This window comes from Thalia democratica, chromosome 9 (assembly GCF_965202585.1).
Source record: "Thalia democratica chromosome 9, ktThaDemo2.hap1.1, whole genome shotgun sequence".
Taxonomy (NCBI): Eukaryota; Metazoa; Chordata; class Thaliacea; order Salpida; family Salpidae; genus Thalia; species Thalia democratica.
Genome location: NC_139173.1, coordinates 17,140,926 through 17,164,828, shown reverse-complemented (window position 1 = coordinate 17,164,828; position 23,903 = coordinate 17,140,926). Strand labels below are relative to the sequence as shown.

The following is a 23,903-nucleotide window of genomic DNA, read 5'->3' as shown; positions in this document are numbered from 1 at the left end:
ATTTGTTAAAAGTATCGAAAAAATACTTGGTAAAAGTTTGCTAATAAAGATCCTGACAAATTAAGCTCGTAGGAATAAACAATAATGATTACGTGCGTCAGTAAATAGAAAGCATGTAATGTGCTTTTTTATTAGTTTAATTTAAGATTTTTAAAGTTATACGACTTTAAATAAAGTAGATGTTACAGGTGTTAAACAACATTAAAATAGAACAAAAACACAAGTTTTGTATGTTTTATATTTTTATTAAGCATTTGGTCATTATTTAAGTTAGTTTAAATATTTATCTCAGAACATTATAAGTTTTTGTATATAATAATATATTTGTAAAAAAAGATATTCTAGTTTATAAAGACTTAAAACTATTTTGATTATAAATGTTAAACTGCTGTTTAAAGAAAATATATTTATTTTAACAAGTCTATCGTATATGTTTTTGAAGTAATAAGTTTTTATTGTATACTGTTGTTTTAATTATTTATAACCTGGTTTCTTAAAATTTCTTTTAAAAAAACTCAATTAAGTTTGTGAGAGTTTTAAACTTAGCAAGGCTACAAATAATTGTTATTAATGTTTATATTTTAATATTTTGTTAACATTATTATTTTTTAACGATTAATTTAGTAAACAAAGTGCTAGTTTGTTAAGTGAAATATTCTTTTGGTAATTTATCTCGTTTAAAACTAAAACTTTTCCAAGGTTAAGTACTTAAATAAAGTATCTATACAAAAACTATTAACAACCGAATTCGTTAGCTCAACGCCAGAGAAGCAAGGACAGAAAAGCGTCCAAAAGACATTCTACCGTCCTCGGAAGATACCTTCACAAGTAACTTTTAATTTTCAACTCACTCACTCGCATGTATTACTAATAACTACTTTTAGGACTCTGACTCTTCAGCGTGTTCAAGAAAGTCACCAGCTCCCGAAGACCCTAGATTTCAGTACGTCGGTGAAATAAGGTAAAAAAAATTGCTGACAATTACTATTCAAGTTGAATTTTAAAAACTAAGTACTAAATTAAGTATAGTAGTTGAAGCATTTTATAGTAATGAAATTCCAATATTGTTTTATTAAATAAGGAGGACCTGTTAACTAGCTTTACATAAAAGTTAAAATACGAAGTTAAACAGAACATGATTTGTGATTTTTAAACGATAATTTAAATTATTTATTAATAGAACAAAAAAATTATGTATCCTTATGATAAAAACAACCTGAAATCGTGGCCTCATTTCGTAGATGTCTGTTTTTTTGCGTGTTGTCATGACGAAAGCAGAATAAAAAAGCAATTTTCATTTTCGTCTTGTCTCCGTCTCCGATATCGCATTTTACGGTTGCTTTATTTATTTGTAGAAGGTCAGCTAACAAAATAAATGCCAATCGATTAGACAAAGTTATGGCTATTAAATTTGTTTTTTCTTTTTTATTCACACTCATGTAGAAATCAAGTACAGCACAAACACACATTAAAAATTAAAAGAAGCGTATAAATGTTATGTTTTGTCACACTCATCTCAACTTTGTGCACACTGAATATTTAAGAAGTAAAAATTTTAACTGGTCTTTTAAGTTTAGGTCAAAACTGTTTTATAGTTTCCAATATTGATAAAAAATTAGCTTAAAATTACACATCAAGACATTATATATGTTAAATAATTAAAGAAAAAATAATTAAGAAAACGTAGAAAGTTTAATACATACTTCTAAAAGCTCTTTCGCAAACGTGATAAAATAAATTCTTGTTCTATATTAAAAAAATATTTAGAAATGTAAAAATTATTTAATTAAAAAATTGTTTTACTCTTTATTAAGAGCTAAAACGATGTAAATTTTTATCTATGTAAAAAAATTAGGTTTTGTTTTGGTTTTTAGTCTTGTTTTAAAAAATCTAAAAATCAGACCTTTTTAATACTATTTCAGGCATTTCTTTTATCAAACATCATTCGATTACTTTATTTCTTCAATATTTAAAAATACAAAAGTTTTAAATTACAATAGTGCTTTTCTGTTATATACTTAATTAACTTACAAATTGAAACTTATAGTTTTATAAGCTTCGTTATACCACTTTAAAACTCTGTAAACATTAAGTTTATAAAAATATATTAAAACAATAAATAGAATTTTAACATAACAAGCTGCCCAAAAAAATTATGGCTTTAAATTTTATTTGGTTTAAAGATTTTACAACTGATAAGAAATAAACAAAAGTGAAGTAGACTGTATGGTTCCGTGATTATATAATATTGTGCTTTGTTTATTTTGTGAGTTTCCTCAAAGAAACGTACAAAGTTTGTTTTTGTTCAATTAAAATTAACTACTGCTCATAGAGTATTTTTAAGTGTTGAATCAAAAATAAATCAGTAAAAATAAACTTTAAAGTTATAAACTTTATTTTAAGCATCTATATAATTCATAAAATTAGTTTTGTACAAAAATAAGATTACTTTTGATTAGTTAATTTTTTGTCAAAACAAAACTTTATCAGTTAAACTGTATATGTTTCTCTTTTTATTTTATTTGCAATTAACCTAAAAAAACTAGTTTCTTTTTATTTTTTAATTAATCTTAGAGTCGTTTAAATGCTGTGTTAAACTAAATCCTTGAAAACTATTACAAGCTACAATCAAAAGAGGAACTAGTTTAAGTATTATTATTGCAAAAACAGAGGCGACGAAAAGAAACCTCGGCTAGCACTTTCTGCGACGACCGAAGCCGCATCTTCGCCCACCAAAGACCAAGCACCGCAGTTGCCAGCTTACCAGCAGCCAGCTGCTTCCCAGTTGATCGCTCAGCAGCAATCTTCTCACTCCGCTGCAAATCAACCAGCCAGCTCCTCCTCATCAGCGACCAGCACTTCCAATTTTGTAACGTCTCAGGATCAGAGGTGAGAACGATTTTTTGCTAGTTTCACTCGCAAGTTTTCTCTGCTAAAGCTTTGACGCGACCGCTTGGTAATTCAATATAATTACTTTTTTTTATGAAAAAAACTTTAAATTTTGAATAATGATGGTCTGTTTTTTCATTTTAAATATATTCAAATAAAGCTACTCAAAATAAAAAATATTTCTTTAGACTAAAAACCAAAGTAATTTTCCGTTACGCAACTTTAATTTCAACCAAAAAAAGAAAAGCACGAATTAAAAACGTCGAACACGAAATTTTAGAAATGACGCAAAGCAACGCACGATCAAACCGTTCGACGAAGCTCACATCAAAGTTTATGCCTGAGGGCGCGATCGGCACCACCGTCGCTGTGCGTTGCGTCGATACGGACGTCGGCGACGTTCGATTGACGTAAGTCGGTGTTTTGCAACAAACACGCGCACGCCCATACGAATAACTTTTGACGCAAAATTTGCGGCCGTGTAAATTAATTTTCCTGTCGCGGTTTTTCGAAAGTCATTAGGCTCTCGCGATAAATTGTAGCGTGTCTGCGATGGTATTTTATTTTTTCTAGTTGAAGGTCATTCGAAATGCAGCCAATTAATTCGGACACCGCGTTGTACTGTTAGAACTTGACCTATCACGATCAAGTGGTTAAAGAAAATTAGTCTCAAGCATTCGAAGTTTGTAACTATGGTTTGTACGGTATCTGTTGAAAAAATACAAAACTTTTCATTTACCTGTCTCCTGGTAAACTCTCGTGATCGTTTTTGTCTTCGAAGCCATAACGCAAGTGGCCCGCAGTCACGATCTTTTGAAATGTCGTGACAAAGCGCTGCTGTACAGCTCTTTCAAGGAATTTAAACAACAGCAAATTTGAAAACGAACATTGTGTAGCCTTTTACATATATGTTTTTAATTTTCCAAGCCATGTATGTTTGTGGTTTGTGAATTAGAGGTACTATGTGATAACTTATATTTCGTAGTAAGCCTTGAATTTTTAAGTTCATTTAATCTGAGAGAAGTTGTTTATACCAAAATGTTTAACTAATTTTACTGATTTTGATAAAGCTATAAAAAGACTTTGAAAATTTTTGAGTAACTTACAAATGTTTTTATAAAGCATTATAAAAAATCAAATATTTTAAATTTTTAAGTCTTATGTTTTGGCATGATACTTAAGCTATTTAGTAAGCATTGTTTGATTTTAAAATCTAATCTGTTTTACTATCAAAAAATTTAAATATCTGCGTTTTGTTTTTACTTAACTCAAATAAACAAGTTCATTTACAAAATTTGTTACTTTAAAAAAAGTATTCACAAAACAAGTTTTATAAAATAAGCAAGTTCAAAGTTTAAGTTTTTTCTTTATTTAAAAAAAATAGTTTAAGACTTCTACAGTATCATCTTTAAATACGACACAAACAGATCTTTCGGATATTTCTTTAACTAATAAGTTTAATAAATATTGAAAAACTATGTTACAAAATAGAAAACATTTTCCTTTTTGCAAAAAACAACTTTTTTGTTAACTTGTTGTTATAAGGTTAATTGCTTCCTTATACACAATTCATTTTAGTGCTTTCTGTGAAAGTTAAGCGTTTAACAATTTGTAAATAATTAGAAACTAAACTACTTTTCTTACTTTATTCTGTTGAAATTATGCTGTGTTAAATTTAGGTCATTATAAAAGTTGATACAACAAAACGCGAGAAACGGGAACCCATGTTTTCGCCGCAACTTTTCGATATATTAGCTAGAAATGGCTGTTGATCACTTAAATCGATTTAAAATGTATTTATAGCGTATCTAAGTCACGAAAAAAGTTCTAGTTTTACCTGTTATAGAAAGTCTTAGTACTTTTTATAGAAAAACAATCTGTTACTATTTTTCAAAGTCTTATATGACTGTATCGTGAAATTTCAAGGACGTGTGGGTGATTACTTTACACGTTACTGCTCAGTTTGATGATAAGAAAAACAATTTTGATTTTGAACGGATACTAAAAAACAAGCTTTTGTAATGGTTTGCTCTTTGACGTTTAATATTATTATGTGCTGAAATACTACTTTGATTGCTTTTTTATTAAAAAACAGTCGGTTTTCTTTCTTTTTAGCAACTTTGTAAAAAACGCATTATTAAAATTATACTACAGTATTTTTAAACAACAGTAAAAACAAAGTAAAAAGCTTTAAAGTATTAAATATCTTAAATTTTAAAGTTGTTTTCTTCAAACATCTCCCAATTTTTATCTTTCTTTTTTTATTCTTTATTAGATTTTTAAAACTAAACATATTGTTTAGACTGTCATTTTGAAATCTTTTATGCAAAAACGTTAAAAAAAATTTCTTTATGATAACACGTTAAATCATCTTATATATCTTTGTTTAAATGTAAGAGAAATATATATACATATGCTAAATTTATTAGAAACTAAATAAACTACCTGGATGTTAGAAAAAATAGACTAACTTTAAGCCGGATAAAGGATTTTAAGTTTTAAATTATTAGATTTCTTAACATTATAAATACTAGCTTATTTTAATATCCTCTTTTTAGCTGAACATGTAAATAAATAACTCTCTACGTCAATAAAGTTCATCGCAGCTACTTTAACTGCGTTAAAATAAAAAATGCTTCTTGCAATGCACTAAATTGATTTATCACGTTCAAACGAGGTAAAAACTCAATTTATCGGTCAATACACACGCTTCATACGTTTAAAATTTGCTTTGCGTCATACGCGCATGAACGTGAAGCAAAAAACCTCTGAAATATCGATTTATAATGGCAAAATTTCAATTTTTAAAAACGGCACTAACGTTTACAGCAACTTGTTGATTAATTTTAGAAATGACTAAAACAAATTGGCTTTGTGTTGTATACTTTTTTTTCACTTATTAAACTGTTCATTGTAGTACTTTGACTATAAAAAGAGGTAACAAAACGGTATTTTACAAGCAGAATACAGAGCTATATACAATCAACTTTACAAGCAAAAATAGCGAGTCAACAACAGCAACATCAACAACAGCAACAGCAAAAAAATATGGAAATAGGGAATACTGTCAGAAAAACAAAATCTCTTTTAAGACAGCCATCACAGGTAGAGTTTGCAAAAGTAATTAAACTTATATAAAATTTTGACGATAGTATTTATTAAAGTTTGAGCTGTATTTTAAAAGAAGTGTAATAACATATTTACGACTATAGTACAATAATTACAAAAAAAAAAAATCATTATAAAATATCTACGACTAAATAGTTAAATCAAAAGGTGTAAGGTCTTTTTTATATATATATTTGGCTTTGTTTAATTAAATATATTTTTTTATAATACTAATTATTCAAATACATTAGTACTTTAATTTTTTTTTATCTTTTCAAATTTAACTTTTTCAACTATAGTTTAATAACAAGAATGGTATATATACAAAAGTTGCATTTAACAGTGTATTAGTTTTTTTTTTTTAATTACAAACTGGCTAAAAATATATCTTAAACTAAAACCATTGGATTTGTTACTAAAAATTTGAAAAAGTGTTTTATAAGCTATATTTCCTGCAAGTACTGTAGAAACCAAGTCTATAAATTTTTATTATTAAAAAACCTCTAAAGATTTTATTAGATGAATGTAAGAAACATAATTTTAACATATGATTGTTTCGATTTATTTACATCTTAGACTTTAGAAAACAAATTTTTCAAGAAAGTTTAAGTGTATATTTTGCATATGTTATACTACTGACTATTTAAATTTTAGAATAAAAGTTCAAATACTAATTTTAATATAAGAAAATTAGTTTCAAGACTCACTTGATCATTTTTTTTGTAAAAAACAAGTGTATAATGTAAGTAAAAATTTAAAACTTTAAAATTAAAATTTATAAAAGCATTTTACTCTATTAAAAAACAAGCCTTATATTTTGGTTAACATGTAGTTTTTTAGTAAAACTTTTATATATTTTTTTACTCCTAAAATTTTCTGTTTGATCTTTTTGTATTTAATTACGAAAACTTTAGTTTGTAGTATTGGTCTGTCTAGCTCTAAAAAGTTAAATTAATTTTTTTTTAAGCAAAAATTACTATACTTTAATTAGCAATGAGTCCTTTGTTTTTAAAATTTAACTTTTTTTTTGTTTTTAAAAAACTAAAACATTAGTTTACTGAATTACTTTTTTTGTTTTTGTATGGTTTAAATACTTAACTTTCGAAAGTAAAATAAAATCTATGAGAATTCGCTAAAGCTACTTTTTATCCAATGATCATTAAACAACTTTATTTTTAAAACCAATGTTATATTTTGTAAAAATTTTTGCTTGATAATAATGTTAAAGCATAATTATTTTCTTAAGCTTCGCTAACTAAGTGGTTGATAACTTTGAAACTCAGTTTTATATTTCTGTTTATAAGAAACATACTTAAGTTTTTTTTATTAATATTTATTTATCTAAAAAACCTTCTTGATAAATTTTAGAAATTAGAATGGTTAAAAGTTTATAAGAAACTAGTTACGATTAAGAATTTTATCCAGCTTTTGTTACAAATTTGGTCAATATTTATTACCTTAAAAAACATCCTAAATTATCGCTATCAATTGTTCAAATTCAACACATTCATAATTGTAAATATTCATTTGTTTATAGTAAATTTTGATATAAAATTAAACAAACATGATTTTTTTTTCAAGGACCAAGACCGTAGCACATCAATGGTAGTTGAACGCATGGCTCGCTTGAAGGCAAGCCATTCACAGTCTTCCTTTGATTCTGACAAAATGTTGGTTGTTAATTAGATTTCGATTCAAAATAAATATTTTTCGATTAAAAGTCTCGGATCTGTTTTTTTTTTTGATTGTGTTAAAAACGTTTGTCTCTTAGAAATACTTACAGTGTTTTATAAGAATAAAAGGTACTAGATCAGTTAAGTGAAATAATGAAATTAACATTGATTATACAAGTGTTTTACTTGCACTAAACTTTTACTTAAAATAAATTTTTTTACATTCTACTGAAAATTTTATTTAAAGAAACTTTTTACCAATTTAATAATTTATATTGTTTTTATAATTTTTTGAAAAAATATATAAGGTAAGCTGTTTAAATAAGCTTAATGGATTTACTATGAAAATAAGAGTTTTATTGCTTCAAAAAATAATCAATACACAAAATAACAGGAACAGTTTTATTTAATCTGCTATTTTTTATAACTATTTTACTAACTTATAATTAAATATTTAAAATAGTACCTGTTTTGGTTTTGCAATGATGCAGTTGTAAGTTCTACATAACTATTATACTATTTTTTGTATCTTCTTGAGATAATTGCTAAAATCTTTTAGTTTAACTTTTACTATTTACTTTCTGTTTATGCTTTGCATATAATAAGTGTAATTTTTATTCATATAAAGGTTCTTTTTTAAAAGGATTTTAATAATTTTTTTTTGTTTAGTATTCGAAAAGGAAAAAAAAAAAAGGTGAAAGTAAAAATTTATGATACAAAGTTATAGAATTAAAACTTAGTATATATATTTGCAATTAAATATATTACAACAGATGTGTTGTATTTTTTAATTTATTTAATGAGACAAGTGTTTTTTGTAAGTTTTCAACAACTGTTTAGGTAACATAAACTAAACTTTAGAAGTAAAAATTCTCGAGTAATTTTCGGTTTTTATATTTTGAGTATGGATAAATATATATAAATATGTATAAGTTTATACATACAATTATGAGATCTTTATATCGGTTTGAAATGTTTTGCCAAAACGTAGTACAGTTTTAACATTGACTTGATTGTACAGAATGTTCTAATTTCACACGGAATCAGTAGTATCATTATGAAATAAATATTTTACGGAAAAATCAAATACTTAAATTCATCTTGTTTTTACTTAGTAAACAATATCTATACATATAAAGCCATAGCCTTATTATACAACATTTTGTAGTCGGAAGATACAGGTAGTGTTTTCAAACTTAATAACTTATGTTTTTTGATAATGACTCTGTTGCTTCGTTAGGCTTAGGTTTATATATTTTAAGGAATATAAACCTAAGTGTTATCTGTAAACCTATTTAAAATTTTATCTGCTCATAGAAACAAAAATAGTATGAAGAACGTCTAAAAGTAAAATTTAGATAATCTGTTTTTGATTTTTTTGTGAATTAAAATTCTATTTTACTCATATCATTCTTTTTAGCCATCATTAAGAAACCTTATTTTTTAGTTTCTGTGTATTTATTAAAAATGAAAAGAAATAAATATTTTAGGTTATTTTAAACATCATTTTTTTAGCATTTTTTGCTGCTTTATAAATAATGCCTTATTTTTTCTTATTTTCAACTTACTTAAGTTAGTTTATAAAAAATTGCTTTCGTATGAACATTCTTTTATAAATTATGTTTATTTTTAAATTAAAGTAATATTTATCTTAGCTTTACAGTTAGTAATTTAGAAAACGATTAACTGTTAACAAACTTAAAAGTATTAACAAATTTATTTAGAAACTCAAAAGATAACCACGTTGTGACGCTCACTCCTCCAAAGTCAAACTATATGACTGATAACAGACACATAATGAACAGGTATTACGAGTTTATGTAATTTTTTGAATGCTAGCTTTTTGTTGCTTACCGGTGGTTTTATCTAAAACAACTTTAATAGCTTTTCTGTTATACATTTTGCTTTTTGAAATATATGTTTAGTTAATGAAGACAAAAAAAAATGCAAAAAACAATAGAAGACTTATAATAAATTATAATCAAAGATAAAAGTGTGGGTCTATAATACTGTAAAGCGTTTAGAATTTTAAGATTTATCATGTAATGATTTAAGACATAACATTTTCATTATAAAAAAAGTTTAGTAAAAATTCTTATAAAAAGAATAAAAATACATAACTTAAATTAAAAGAGGACAAAAAGTTAAGAAAAATATTAAACAAAAAATTATTAAAACTCAGCTTAACTATCCGTCGATACCATTAGGTCCTTCATTATTGTGTGTTTTTCAGTAGAAGGGTTTAGTAAGGTTGCATTGTAAATTTTGATTTGGATTATAGTGAATAAAAAATTGGAGTAATTTGTAGCACCATTTAAAATCCATAACTTTTTTGACTCTCTTCTTCTTTTTATATTCCTAAATCTAAAAGTATAAATCATTAAAAAAAGATGTTCTTTATGTAGAATTGAAAGACATCAGCCAAATCAACAAAGAGTTTCATCTCCTACAATCAACCACCATTACTTATCTAAAGATTATAGAGCTGATTCAAACGATCATGATAAGTAAGAAAAGAGCTAGATAATGATAAAAAAAAGATCTAATTACTCTTTTTACTACAAAATTATAATTGATAAGTCCTTGTAAACGTTTTATTACATTTAATATCTTTAAGCATAAACAATAGTGTTACTTTAAGCAAAAGTTACTGACACTAAACTTGTTTAGACTGCATTAAAATGTAGCTTTTTTTCTAAAGCTTTACATTTGACTTTTTAAAAACAAATCAAAAGCTTCATAAACTCTGCATGAACTTTTTCTTAATAGATACCTTATAAAACTATATTAAAATATACTGTCTTTTTTTGTTGATATGCATTAATCATTTAGCATGGAAATCATACTTAACTTTGTTTCAAACTTTGTTTCATCAAAAGAAAAAAATGTGAATACTGTCTTTAAAAAGTTAAACTTTCTCAACAGACCTAATGATGACACTACATATCCAATCACTTGCGGTAACAATCAAGGAGAACTAATTTGGAAGAAATTTGTCTGTCCAGGAATTAACGCTAAATGTGTGAAAGTAAGCTTGCTAGATTAATTTTTCGAATAAATTTAAAAATTTAATAACTATAAACTTTGTTTCAGACGCAAGACACTTGGTTAACTCCAAAAGAATTCGTAAATTTGGCAGGAAAGTCAACTTTAAAAGATTGGAAACGAGCAATTAGAATAAAAGGCCAAATGCTAAGGTTTTTAACCTACTCTTTTATTTTAGATTTCCTAAATTTGTTGAACAACTTTTCTTTTAACTAAACAACCAAAAGTAATGATTAAAAGACTAGAAATATTTTACATAACTATAAACTTCTTAATAATTTTTTAAACTCTTTTTTAGAAATTAAACAAAAACCAAAGTGACTAAGTTAAAGGAAGTAGCTTTTTTTTTTAGATTTCAAAGTGCAATATAAAATTTTGTTGTTAATAAAAAAAATATAATTACATAATTATAAATGAGTACTACAAAAAGTAGACATGGTATAACTATGTTAAACATAATTAGTTTCCTTGCTTAAAATACTTTTTACTTTTTAATGTTCTAAAGTAACACCCTTTATAAATTTAGAAAACTAATTGAACAAGGAGATTTGAACTATTATGATCATGATAACAACTGTTCAAATCAATGCAGATCAAACAAATCTTTTGATGAGCCTGCAGTGCAGGTTCGTATACTAACTAATTGCTTTTGTTTTGCTAAACTGAAGAATATTAAAATGTTTAACTTTTGATTTATAGTAAGATCGTTACATAAACAACCTTTTTTTGAAATTGTACTAATTAGCTCAGCATTTTATTTATTAAAAAAACTTAAAAAATAACTATCTAGCACATATGTATAAGAGTGTTTTGAACTTATTTAAAAGTTTTTTTGTTCTATAACATATTAAAAAATGTAAACTAAATACTTTAAGTTTAAATATTTCGTGTTACCTTGACCTTGAAAACTATCAGCGTTTATTTTTATTTTGTTTAGAAAAGGATAGGTTTATTATTTCATTACTTAAAATGTGATGTTTGTGCTATTTCTAAAGTTAGGAGAAAATTATTTGCATAGTAAAAAATGACTGTATGTTAAAACAGTGATTTTTTTAATTGCACTTGTGCACACTAGTGTGGACAGAAACGTTATGGAGTAACTATTATTCTATTTGGAATAATCAAATAGTAACTATCTAGAAAAAATAAATACCGTTTTAAGACTAGTTTTTATTATAAGATTTTATTCGTACTACAGTATAAACAGTGATAAATTTTGAAGAAAAATTTCATTAACAAATTCTATGTATTTTAATGAGAACATTTTACCAACTTAAAATAAACTAGTTTACTTTTCTAAAAAAAAATTTTTAGGTAAAAGAAAAGTAAATAAAATTTTACTAGCTACAAAAGGAAACAAAACTACAAACACATATTTAACTAAAAAAAATATATTTTTTTGGACAAATATTATCTGGATAACAATAACATCTAAATTTGGTTATCCTTATGTTTTAGTTTAAGTTATAACAAAATTCGTAATGAAGGAACAAACATTTTTCAAAGTAAAACTTAAACAAATATTTTGATTTAGTTTTTGAAATATGTTGTTTTTTTAAAGTAAATTTTACTTTGCTTCGAAAACTATCTAAATGTCACCAAAAACTAATTAGTAATTTTTATAAAGATTAAAAAAGTGCTGTCGTATTAATTCTTAAAATACCTTTAAAATTTTTTATTTTAAATAGGCATGACATTTTAAGATTTCTAATGATACACGTAAGATTTTTATCGAAAGCAAAAACTTATACTTTTTTTAAATAAATTCTTAAACTAACTCAGTATTTTGCATTAAAAAAATCATTTGAACTGATGAAAATTTAATATTAAAGCCTCACACTGAAACATCAGTCATTACTCAGCACACCCATGACGACTCTGGATCCATGTACACAAGTGTAATAGCTTCAAGAAGAACTGGCCCACACCACCTCAACAAAAGAGGTAAGTTTCACTGTCCTTAAAGTATTTCTTAAGTTTCACAAAACTTTAGTTGTTTTAAAATTTTTCTGTTGCTCTTTAATCTGTTTGAAATTTGGTTTTACTAACCTATAACTTTTTTGAAGCATTTATGGTAGTATTTTATAAGTAAGAGTTTTTAATTTAATCTTGAAACTTTTAAAGTGAAACTTTTCACTGTACTTTTGACTATTTTTAGTACTTGACCCATAGTATAAGAAATTAATTTGCTGACAAGAAGAAACTTTTATTCAAAAATTCATAAAACAGACTAATTCAAAGGTGAACATACCTAGACCTTTGAGTAATCAAACGTAATAGCGAAAACAGTTATTCTATCTAATTAATTTTGATACAAAACACGTAGTCTAGACGTATAAAAACACCTTTGACTAACTTAGATATAGTTTATTGAATAAAGTATTATTATAAAACCTGAAACGATAAAACCAAGCCAGTTTAAACTCTTTCGCTATAAACTTTAAACTTTTTAAATATATTTATAGCATAAGCTAATTAAAATAAATAGTAGACTAAATTATAAGTTTTCCTAACATAAGAAAAATAAAAGTATAACTTAAACTTGGTATTAACTTTTATCAAGTTCTTCTTTTACCAAAAGTAATGGTCTATAGAAATAAAAAGTAAGTTATTGTTTTAAATATATAAGTATTGCATGTATTATGTTTAGACTAACATTTAAGAAACTTTTTAGAATGAACAGTTTTAACACAAAATTAGCTTCAAATGTAAGTTTTAAAAATGCATGATTTTGCTTACAAACAAACATTAAAAAGTAATAATTTGGTGTTGTAAAACAATCGTAATAAAAGCAAAATAGTGAAAGAGTTTAAACTGACTTGGTTTAGTTTCAGATTTAGGTAAGTATCAAATAAAAAGTCCTTAGTTTATTTAAGTACGAACTTAGTACTGCAAACGTTTTAGTAGGAAATCCTTCAACAGGTATCTTGAACATGCATCCAGCTGATTCTCTTGAAAGATCTAGCTCTTCTGAAGATTCTGGAATTGGTGGTCTTGACGGGAGTATTATGAGAGACACCAGTATAACAGGAGAAAAAGCATACGGTTAGATGATGGTCAAGAAGAATTTGAACATCCTAACTTAAAATAAAACAAACATGCCTTCTTTTTATTTTACCTTTAAATAATTCTTAGAACTATTTAGCCAACAAAGTATGCATTTTACTTGAATTAGTAAACTTTTTGTGTATAGGCATTTGTTAAATACGATTGTTTTCTAAACTAGTTTAAATAATTTATTATTGAAGTCAACAAACCAAATTTAAAGACAAAAGTCTAAGTTAAAAAAAAATAAAAAAATAAAGTAAGAAAAGTCTATTGTTAGAAAATTTCAAAATGAAAGTTTAGCTTATCATCGACACTAAAATATTGTTAACTTAAGAAATTGTGGTATAAATAAAATCTCCTCTAAAGTACTGTACAATATAAAGCTCTCTAAATATTCTTGTTTAACAGAAAACTGTATAAAATAATTATCTTAACTTCTTGTTAACATCTTTTTTTTACTACTGCTAAAGTAAAAATAACATATGAAAAACCTTTTTAGATCTTCAAAAGTTTTGGAGTAGTATGATAAACAGTGATCTATTTGAACAAATAATGGGTGATGCTCTAAACCAATTTAAAAACTTGATGGGTCGCTGTAGTAAAGGACCTAACATTTCGGCTGAAGGTTTGTAAGAAAGATTTGATTTGATTTTTTAATTTTTTTAAGTAAGTAGTCTTTTATTGTACTGACATCTATAACGCTAAGTAAAATTTTATTTTTAAGGAGCATTCAATGTATAAAAACAAACTTAGGTTAATACTTCATAACACTTTGAATAAACTATTGTGATTAAAGTTAAACAATCCTATTTAGTTTCGCTTCTTTTTAAGTTTAAATGTCTGTAAACATAATAGTTTAAACTTAACTTTCTTAAGTAATTTATTTTGATGAGAAATAGAAGTAAAATGTTTAAAAATAGTAACAATAGGCCCGCTACCAGTCAAGATCGACAGAGCATTTGTTCTCAAAAATTTAATGTTGTACAAAAAAAAAAAACGCTACACTTAAAACAGAGTCAAACACAGTGATATAACTAAGTATTGAAATAAAATAAATAAATAAAAAGTAAACAAAGAAAAAGCAAACAAAATAGAATTTAATTTAATTCTGATTTCTTCGTCTGCTGGGGTTTTCTAAAGTGTCGCCTTTTTCTTTCTTCTAGTCCTTTGTATTCAAACTTTTCACGGTCATAAGCAGACTCTTTCCACTTATAAGTGCTAACATTCAAGATTTTTGGGTCGCTTTTAGTGAACGTACTGTTAACCGACCGCGTTTGCGTCTGCCAATTAACAACTCGCTGTACAACATTGACTTTTGGATGTCATTCGCTCGTCGCACATCCTTAGTACATGACTAAGTAAGCGAAGCCTGCACAGGCTGAGGTTAAAGTAGATAGTAGAAAAATTAGTAAGTCTCCATGTTTCTATTTTGGTTATTCTTTTTTTGTCTTTTTTTTTTTATATATCGAAGGCATCATAAGTGTTTTTTTTCAACAAGGTCCACGTTTCGTTAAGTACAACATCATTCCCCAAGTTTTACTTCATACACAGGCACAAAAAGTATTATACTTAGAGCGAAAACCTAACTTTTGGTTATCCAAGAGTTTTATAGTCAGTCAAACGAAAAATCATAAAACTTTAAAACGCTACAATTAATTTACTTGTCCAATGATACGTTTTACGCAATACTCGAGCCAAATACACTTTTTTTACATTTTTTATGCCCTTACCATCGTTCTTGATTGCTGGTAGAATATCTGTTCCTTCGCTTAGGACATTAGCTTTTTAAGGCAAAAGATATGGCAAAAGTCTGACTCTGCTGATTAAGAAGTGTCTAAACTTTTAGGGCGAAGGGATCTATCATCAGCAAAAAGGAGATCTTGTACTAAGTTTTTCACCTTCTGCTTTGCTTTCAGACATGCAAGGTTTAAAGGATGATTATCAGTTCTTTGATGGAGTTTAACTTTCAGTTAGTTGACGATCCAAAAGCGCAATTTAAAGTAATTTAAAGCAAAACTCCGAAAAGAGTTTGAGTAAGTACGCAACCTTGATCCAATTTTTAATCAGAAACGTCACCATAATAATCAAAAACTGCTTTTGTGTATTTATGAAAAGACTTTGAGGACATTCAATCTTCAAAAATATAACAATTAGTCCTTCACTACTTTTTAAGTCATTTTTTTGGTTTTTAAAAATTCTAGACACTTAGCGGGAACAAACACTTTTATTCTATACTTAGTTAAAAATAGACTTTTACTTTGTGAAAAAGGCTATTCTAAACTGAGATTTTTTTAACTTTTTTTTAAACTTGATATTTTTTAAGATGTTCTAGATTTCAAGTGTAATTACATCTATCATGAACTTGCTTGACATGTAAAATACAATATTGGACCTTTAACAAAAAGTTTAAGAAGAATAGGTATAGAATATTTATAAAATCGTTTAAAAATATATTTAGGATATTCTTTTTGCTTTATTATTTACTCATATTCTTATCTCTGATATATAAATGAGAGCTGTTATAGTTATCTCAAATTATTAACTCTTTAAAAAAATTCTTAAACTTAAACAATTTTGCATTTTGTTAATTGTGATGCTTCTCACGAAAATAATCAATTATATATAAAAAGTTCAAAAAAATTAGCGTCTAAATTAACCAAATTTTATTTAAACTATTAAATTTAGACCAATAAAATAATTAGATGCTTACAAATAACCGATCGATAGAAGTTATATTCTTGTTAACTTAGGATTTTTGGCTAAGATCATGTAAAAATTTAATATTACCAGGATGAGAAAGCTAATTTAGGATATAGTATCAAGTTTTAGCACATAATACAAAGTAAAAAAAAAGAGTTGTACTAAAGCTAAACTAGAAAAATTTGTTTAAAGACTAGGATCTTCTGTAAACAAGCAACTTATTTAATTTTTTTACTTAGTAGTAAGTCTAGTTCAAACTAAAACACGTAGTTAATTTACTTTTTTTAGCTCAAAAAAATAATTCCCTTTAATTAAGTTGCGTACTTTATACTTTAAAGGTGGCAATTAAAGTTCTCAACTTAAATAAAATAAAAGGAGATTGATCAATAATAAATTTTAAATTTTATTAAACAAAACAATGTTTCACTCGTTTGAAGACGAGATCTTCATTTGTTTAAAATCTTATTCAAATAGAATAGAATCTATTTGAAAAAGATTTAAAACAACTGAAGATCTCGTCTTCAAACGAGTGAAACGTTGTTTTGTTTAATAAAATTTAAAATTTATTATTTAATTAAGTTAATAGTTTTGCACAATATAAGTTATATTAATAAAACTTGTCAAACATAAAGGTTTACTTTCTTCTTAAATATATTTTCTATTAAGTAGAAATTTATAATTATATTAGAAAAAAAAACAGAGACCTTTTTCTTAGTTGAGTAGTTTATTGAGTTTTATATCAAAGATCTTAATTGCTTTAGTAAAACTTTTGCAAGCGTAGCACATTTACAACATAATTTCTTAGGGCCATAAAAATGACTACTACTTGAAAAGTCCTGACAGCTACCACAGTATAATAAATCCTCTAATAAGTATTCTGGCTTGACTTTATAAAATTTTCATAAACGTATTAATTGTTTGGTTTTTTATGTGTGTTAAAACAACTTTTCTTATACTTTAAAACTTATATAAATCACTATTTAGATATTTATTACTGTTACTTTTTTAGATGCTGTTACGTTGACAAACACAGTAGCAGCGTTGGAAATCATTCCTAATATAAGGCACAGACTTAATTTTCATAAACATTCTGTTGACAAACAATCCGAAGATAACGCTAACATAATACATGGTAACTAAGAATATTTTTTTGCGATTTTTGTTATCCTATTTTTATCAAAACTGAGTAGACAAAAAACATAAGAGTCTACAAAGGTATTTTAGTTTGAATCATAAATATTTTAAGATTATTTTTAGAAACAAACTTTTAAAGAAATTAATGCAGATTAATACTACAATAAAGTCAATCATGTTTTGACTGTATGGTTTTTGTAACTCACTTAAGAAAGCAAATTTGCAATTAATTTTTTTTCTGCATTTTAAAGTTTTAGTTTAAGTAAAATTTCCATGCTCTAGTAAACATAAACTTCAATAAACTTCATTTCTAAAAAAATGTAAGTTAGCATCAGATTAAGTATTAGGGTAGTAGATTAGTCCTGCTATGACTAATAACAATAGTTTTACTTTAGGTTAAATGTTTAAAATTAAATTTGAATTTTTAGGAAAATCTAATTAAGACAGTTTATTTAATTTTTAAAAACTATAGATTTAGAAAAACGTCTAGCAGAACAAAAAAAATTGGACCAAGATTTAAAAAGAAAATCGAGAGTATTGACTGATGCAACTCAACTTATACCAACTGAAAAAAGACCAAAAATGTACAAAATCGTAAGACAAAAAGCAATTGACAGGCTTCCTAATCCAACTATTGGTGGTAATTTTTTCAATTAAAAAAAAAGTTTTATATTTATTTACTCAATTCGGTTTTAAAACAGATGTCGGTAAAGCTTGGTCAGACTTTACTGGGTCATCAACAACACCCCCCATTGCAAGTAATTTGGTAGCAGCAACTAGAGGTCTTCAGCATCAAAGATGGCCCGACATACAAGTACTTTCTTTTCTATTACAGTTTTCATATAAAATATTTTCAATCATTAACTTTTTGAAGACTTAATTTTTCTTAAAGCATTATAAATTGTTAAATTGATTGCAAAAGTTAACCTTACTTGTTTAGTAACACTCATTCTTATTTATAAAAGTTTTGAGTTTTCTTTAAAAAAAATTTTATTTCAAAATCTAAAAAAATCTGATTACTTTTACTGGGTTTTTCAATGCCTTTAAAATAACTTAAACTATTTTATTAGTTAGAATGCAAAATTTTAACATTTTAAAATTATACTAAGTTAATTCCAAAACATTTTTTTCAAATACAAAGTGAAACTTTAAATCAATATTTTGTCATAATCTAATAAGTGCTATAAAATTTAATATTGTTAGTAAAGTATACTTATAAAGTAATTAAATTTACTTCAAAGATAATTTCACAAAGCTTAGTTTCTAAACATTCATTAAATAAATCTGTGTTATTATTCTATATTTAATACTTAGTTGTGATAAGCCAAACGTTATATATTTTTTGTATTTTTTTATATTAGTGCTTCAAAACTTTATTGACTTTTTATAAGCTTTATTTAAACTGTCTTCACATCTTTAACTACTTTTAATCGTAAATACACAATACAAGAACGCTGATTTTAGCAACTTTTTTTCGTAACTTTGACGCTTCAACACAATTTCATTACAATCAAATTGCAGCAACAAATGAATCGAATGAACTTGTCTGATCCGGCCACTTTCGCGGGACTGAACCCGGCCGCGATGCTGTACAACATGCAGGCGGCTGACGTGTACCCGCAGTCGGTGCAGCACGCCCACGCGCTCTTCTCGTCGGTGGCTCAGGCGGCCGTCCAGGGCAAGGCTCCGACACTGGGGCAGCAGGGCAAGCAGATGTCGAGGGAAGGGACCCCGCAAGGGTCGTCGGCAAACAACAACTAAGTTCGTGCCACTCTCTTTTTAAAAAAGGGCATTTGAACATCACTCCAAGTTTTTTGAATAACTTTTTTTTTTGTACAGACAGCCTTTGGTGTGAAACATGAGTACTTTGAGTGTAATACATTAAACTTGAATTTTATAGGACTAAGTTTTACTAACAACTTATAAAAGAGTTATAAGTTAACTTTTGTACAAAATATTTGATATTTTTAACATAGCGTTTGTATATAGATCTAATTGTAAGCTTAATGCTGTTGTTTATGTATTGACTGCTTCACTTTTATACTTTGTGCTTTTCTATTAGTAAAATATTTTGATAAACTATAAATTACTTCTTAATACTTGTAGTTAAAAGCAGTATAATAAATTTTTGTGAAGAAATTAAAGTATGAGTTTGACAAAAAACCGTCCTAATACTTTCTTAGCTTTTTTATATAAATTTTGAAATTGTTCGATTTTATTTTATAACACTCTGGAAACTTTGATATTGTGTTCTGTCTTTAATGTAATTAATTAGAAACAAATAAATAATTTTTTTCATACAAAAATATTCAAGCTGAATAAAAAAGATACTTAAATATGATTTTTTTTTAAACGCAATAATTGTTTGCAATTCGTTTTTTTCTTAATAATTTTAAAGAAGTTTGTGAAAAAAGCTAACGTTTTCATTAGTTCTATAAAATGGTGCTCATTATTATATTTTCGATTTATTAAGAAAAAGCACCAACTGTTTTAAACCTTTTAAAAATTTACAACTAAAAATTTTCGTAGGCAAAACTATTAAATTTAATAATAAAATTTTCTTTCTATTTTAGTGTTTGAGTTTTCTTTTTTCAAACTATTGTATAGTTTTGTATCCCCTTTCCCTTCAAATTTCTTTGTTTGCTTTAAAAACTATTAAAATCTATACTCATAAAGTTAACTTTTTTTATAACTTTTTTTAAACAATGTATCTATTTTTAAACTAATCTTAGTTTAAATTTTTATTTTCGATTAAGATGGAGAGTTTTTTTATCGTTAAAAAATAGTGTTTTATTAGATCTAATACTTTAAAAAATTTTAAAGTGTTTACAGTAGTTTAGATAAGTTCTAAAATTTGTTATGGGATATAAGTAAAACATTATGTAAAAATTGTTTTTTTTTTCGTAAAAACAGTTTTGTACATAACTGAAAAAAAATTCAATCAGTAACTGTAAATGTAAAACTTAATTTTCAGTCTTAAATTTTTTGCTGAAGATGATAAAATTATTTAATATACTCTTTACCTATTTTTAAGTACGCATGTTATAGAAACCGCAACAGTTGTTTAATTTTTTTAAAGTACTAAAACTTTAAGATTAAAAAATGTATTTTTAGTTAAATGAATTTTTTTATCTATCATTTATAATCAACACTTTTAGTTAGATTTGCACCATCTTTTTAACAGTATAGCTTAAGGAATTTTGTCTTAGTAAATCTACCTCTAATTTCTTTAAGTAGTTTGTATATAAAAGAAACTTAACAAAAATTATTATCTAAAGTTTTAGACAAGTATAGTTTAAGTATAAAACTAAAACATTCAACTTCAATGTAAACAAATTGCTTTTAAACTGCTAAATAATTATTCAAAAAAAATATTCAAAAAATTAAGAAGAACAAGATACATCAAAAACCAACCAATATTACAGTATACTATAATATTAATATAACTTAGCACAACATCTCCCTAATAGTTGATTAGAATGTGTTTTTTTTTACTTTCTTATGTTCTTTTGTGTGTCCTGTTTAAGTGGCTCAGGTTTCGATTCCTAAATACAACATGGTAAAATTGACAAGAAAAAAAAAAGTTATTTTATACAGGCTTGGTAGAAAGTTATATTAAAGATAATATAATAAGGTGTTAAATCTAAAGATCCATAGAAGTGAAGTATGTCGAAAAACCAAAACAACAACTGCTTTTGTACAAAATTATTTAACCCACTAACGACGATGCCTTTAAAATATATACAGCTCTACGGATTCTTTCAAGACTAGAACGTACTTTAACAAAAATTAGCTAATTAAAAGTATGTATACATGTATTGTACAAGTTCTTATAAGTTTTAAGTGTATCTATTTTTAACTTATTTTGCTTATCAAATAAAAAAACTTTAATAAACTTTTCAGTAAACTAAGGCACGTAAAGAAAAATTATAACTTTAAAAGTTACTGTTAGTCAAACTCGAATATCAAAAACTATATAATAGTAGTAGAAGTGATTAACATCTAGTAGAAAATACCCTAAGTCCAAACAGAAAATGTTTTAATAGCTAGCCTGAAATTGATAGAAAAATCAAATTTAGCCTGAACTTAACAAAAAACTATATTTAAAACAAGCTAGATTCAGTCTGATTTTTTTTAAATAATCTGGAAAAACCTCACATAGAAATTGCTGTTGTTGAAAGAAGTTTTCCTTTCTTGACTGTCTATTTGAAAATTAAAGTTTTTTTGTGCTTTTAGCTCCTTGTTTTAGTTCTAAAAGCTCATCTTAAAAGCTATTTTTTACTTATTGCTTCTGATAAAAATTTTCCTGAATTTTGTAGAGTCTAAGCAACTTGGTTGATTAGCTTTTATTTAAGCGGTATCAACTATGTTTTTTGCTTAAAATTGTTTATTGAACGACAAAAAAAGAGCGCTCAAAATATTTGGTCTTAGGACCTAGTGCACGAAAAAACCTTTCTATTATCGAGTCGTACAGCTAGTTGGATACCTTTTAACGTCTTGTCCAGGACAGGCTCGAAGTAAAAAGAATTACATTAGAAGAGAGTAAATACCTGAAAATTTGATTATGTAACTTATTGAGATATTTTTGCTATATAGTTATTAAAAACATATACACCATAGATTATTTCCGGTGAAAAAGAAACTTTACTGATTGGAAGTGATAGAACAAGTTCTTGTAAAGTGTTTTACAGTTTTTGGAATAAAAATTATCACTATAAACTCAAAAGAATTTTATACTGGATTTTTTTTTGTTTTCGAACGGTAACTCACAACTACAGTGCTTGTTCACTTATCCGGACGCTCACTTATCCGGACTGTTTCGTTCGAGAAAAAATTTCAATATTAAACACTAAAGTTTTTGTGTGATACAAGTATTTTGACTTTCATGCTGTAAAAAAATTAAGTGTGTTATAAATTATGCAATTAAGTCCACTATGATGACGTTATAAAACTACTAAAGCTTACATTTAAACCTTGTTCAAAACTAGTTTAGTTATTAAAAATCTTGTATGTAAAGAAAGAAAGTCAGTTTTTAATTTTTTTTCAAACAATATTGTTTAAAATATAGTTTTTTATTTAATCTTTTAAAGTTTTTTTTGATAGTTTTAGAAAAAGAATTTATAACAGTTCTTTTATGTTTGAGTTTTAATTCAAAACTATACTATAAAAATTGTTAATTCATAAACTTTTTTTAAGATTAGATGCATGACAATTATTTTCAGTTGTTATTTATAAGTTATATAAATTAGGCCGATCAACATACCAGGTATTATAAACTAATAAGAAATAAAAAAAGGAAAAGTTTTGCACTAACCATTTAAAATAATGTAGAAGTTTGTAAAATGGTTTTGTAAAACGTTAAAGTTATTTATAATGTAGCAGTTTAGCATAGGCAGGTCAACTTTTTACGACTTTTTGAAAACCAAAAAAAATTAAAAAAGTTTAAAGCAGAAAAAGAGAAGCTGAGCTTTTATCATTTATTATGCTTTGCACAATATACAGCAGTTATATTATTTTTTGATTTTTTTTTGAATAATATCTTGCCGATCCGGACATGTTGCCTAACTTTTCCGGATAAGTGGTTAAGCACTGTAATACATTGTTCTGCATTGGTGTGAAAATTTTATAGTTTTAACTTTCTTTAATTCTTAGTTTTAACCAATATCTATTTCGGCCATCATCAACAAAGTTGAGACTAAGTACTTTTTACTTAAGACCGCTTGGTAAGATAACAACAACGGTTTCTCGCGACTATGCCTGCCTGATGGGTCCGATTTTAAGTGAAACGTATTCCCCTAATATTTGCAGAGTTGGAATTTTTTATATCATTTTTTTTAATTTATACCCAAATTATTTATTTTTTTTTTATTTATACCCTTAACTCTAACCCACCTTACCCAAACATATAATAAACTATTTAAAAAACAAAATTTTAATAAATCTTTTATGCTGACTCAGCAAATACTGGGGAAACACCTAGAATTTCAATAGGACTCTACCAAACGACAAATAAACTACTGTTTGCTATTGTTTTGCACGAAAGTTATTAAAATCCTTAATTTTCCATTTTCTAAGACAAAAACTTAAGTTTGTTTTAGGAAACTGTGCTCATTTCATAATCATTATCGAACATTGACACTTACAGTAACAGTAAAACAGCTACTTTGTAATTTCCTATGTTTTTAGGTTTTCAAATAATAAGTTTTTGGTTACTATTTTTGATAAAACTACGTCATGAAACGGTGAAGTTCTAAAATAAGCTTAAATTTTTATAACAATTTCGTTAATACTTTGTTGGGTAGTCAA

General features: G+C 25.9%; 1 protein-coding gene across 4 annotated transcripts in view; it reads left to right on the top strand.

Moving 5' to 3' along the window:
- The window catches only part of LOC145843905 (uncharacterized), a 28,252-nt gene extending 8,099 nt beyond the window's left edge, over positions 1-20,153 (top strand). The window contains exons 4-20 of one of the 4 annotated variants that reach the window (XM_082951177.1): positions 756-828; positions 885-961; positions 2,671-2,889; positions 5,853-5,994; positions 7,579-7,667; positions 9,395-9,475; positions 10,076-10,177; positions 10,596-10,698; positions 10,764-10,867; positions 11,242-11,341; positions 12,548-12,659; positions 13,638-13,760; positions 14,263-14,388; positions 17,473-17,595; positions 18,070-18,234; positions 18,299-18,411; positions 19,119-20,153. In XM_082951177.1, the coding sequence (XP_082807303.1) occupies positions 756-828; positions 885-961; positions 2,671-2,889; positions 5,853-5,994; positions 7,579-7,667; positions 9,395-9,475; positions 10,076-10,177; positions 10,596-10,698; positions 10,764-10,867; positions 11,242-11,341; positions 12,548-12,659; positions 13,638-13,760; positions 14,263-14,388; positions 17,473-17,595; positions 18,070-18,234; positions 18,299-18,411; positions 19,119-19,358 (2,092 nt within the window). In that variant the 3' untranslated portion in view covers positions 19,359-20,153. Of the gene's footprint in view, positions 1-755; positions 829-884; positions 962-2,670; positions 2,890-5,852; positions 5,995-7,578; positions 7,668-9,394; positions 9,476-10,075; positions 10,178-10,595; positions 10,699-10,763; positions 10,868-11,241; positions 11,342-12,547; positions 12,660-13,637; positions 13,761-14,262; positions 14,389-17,472; positions 17,596-18,069; positions 18,238-18,298; positions 18,412-19,118 lie in introns of all 4 variants that reach the window. The other 3 variants (XM_082951178.1, XM_082951176.1, XM_082951179.1) reach the window with 3 other exon arrangements.
- Positions 20,154-23,903: the final 3,750 nt, after the last annotated feature.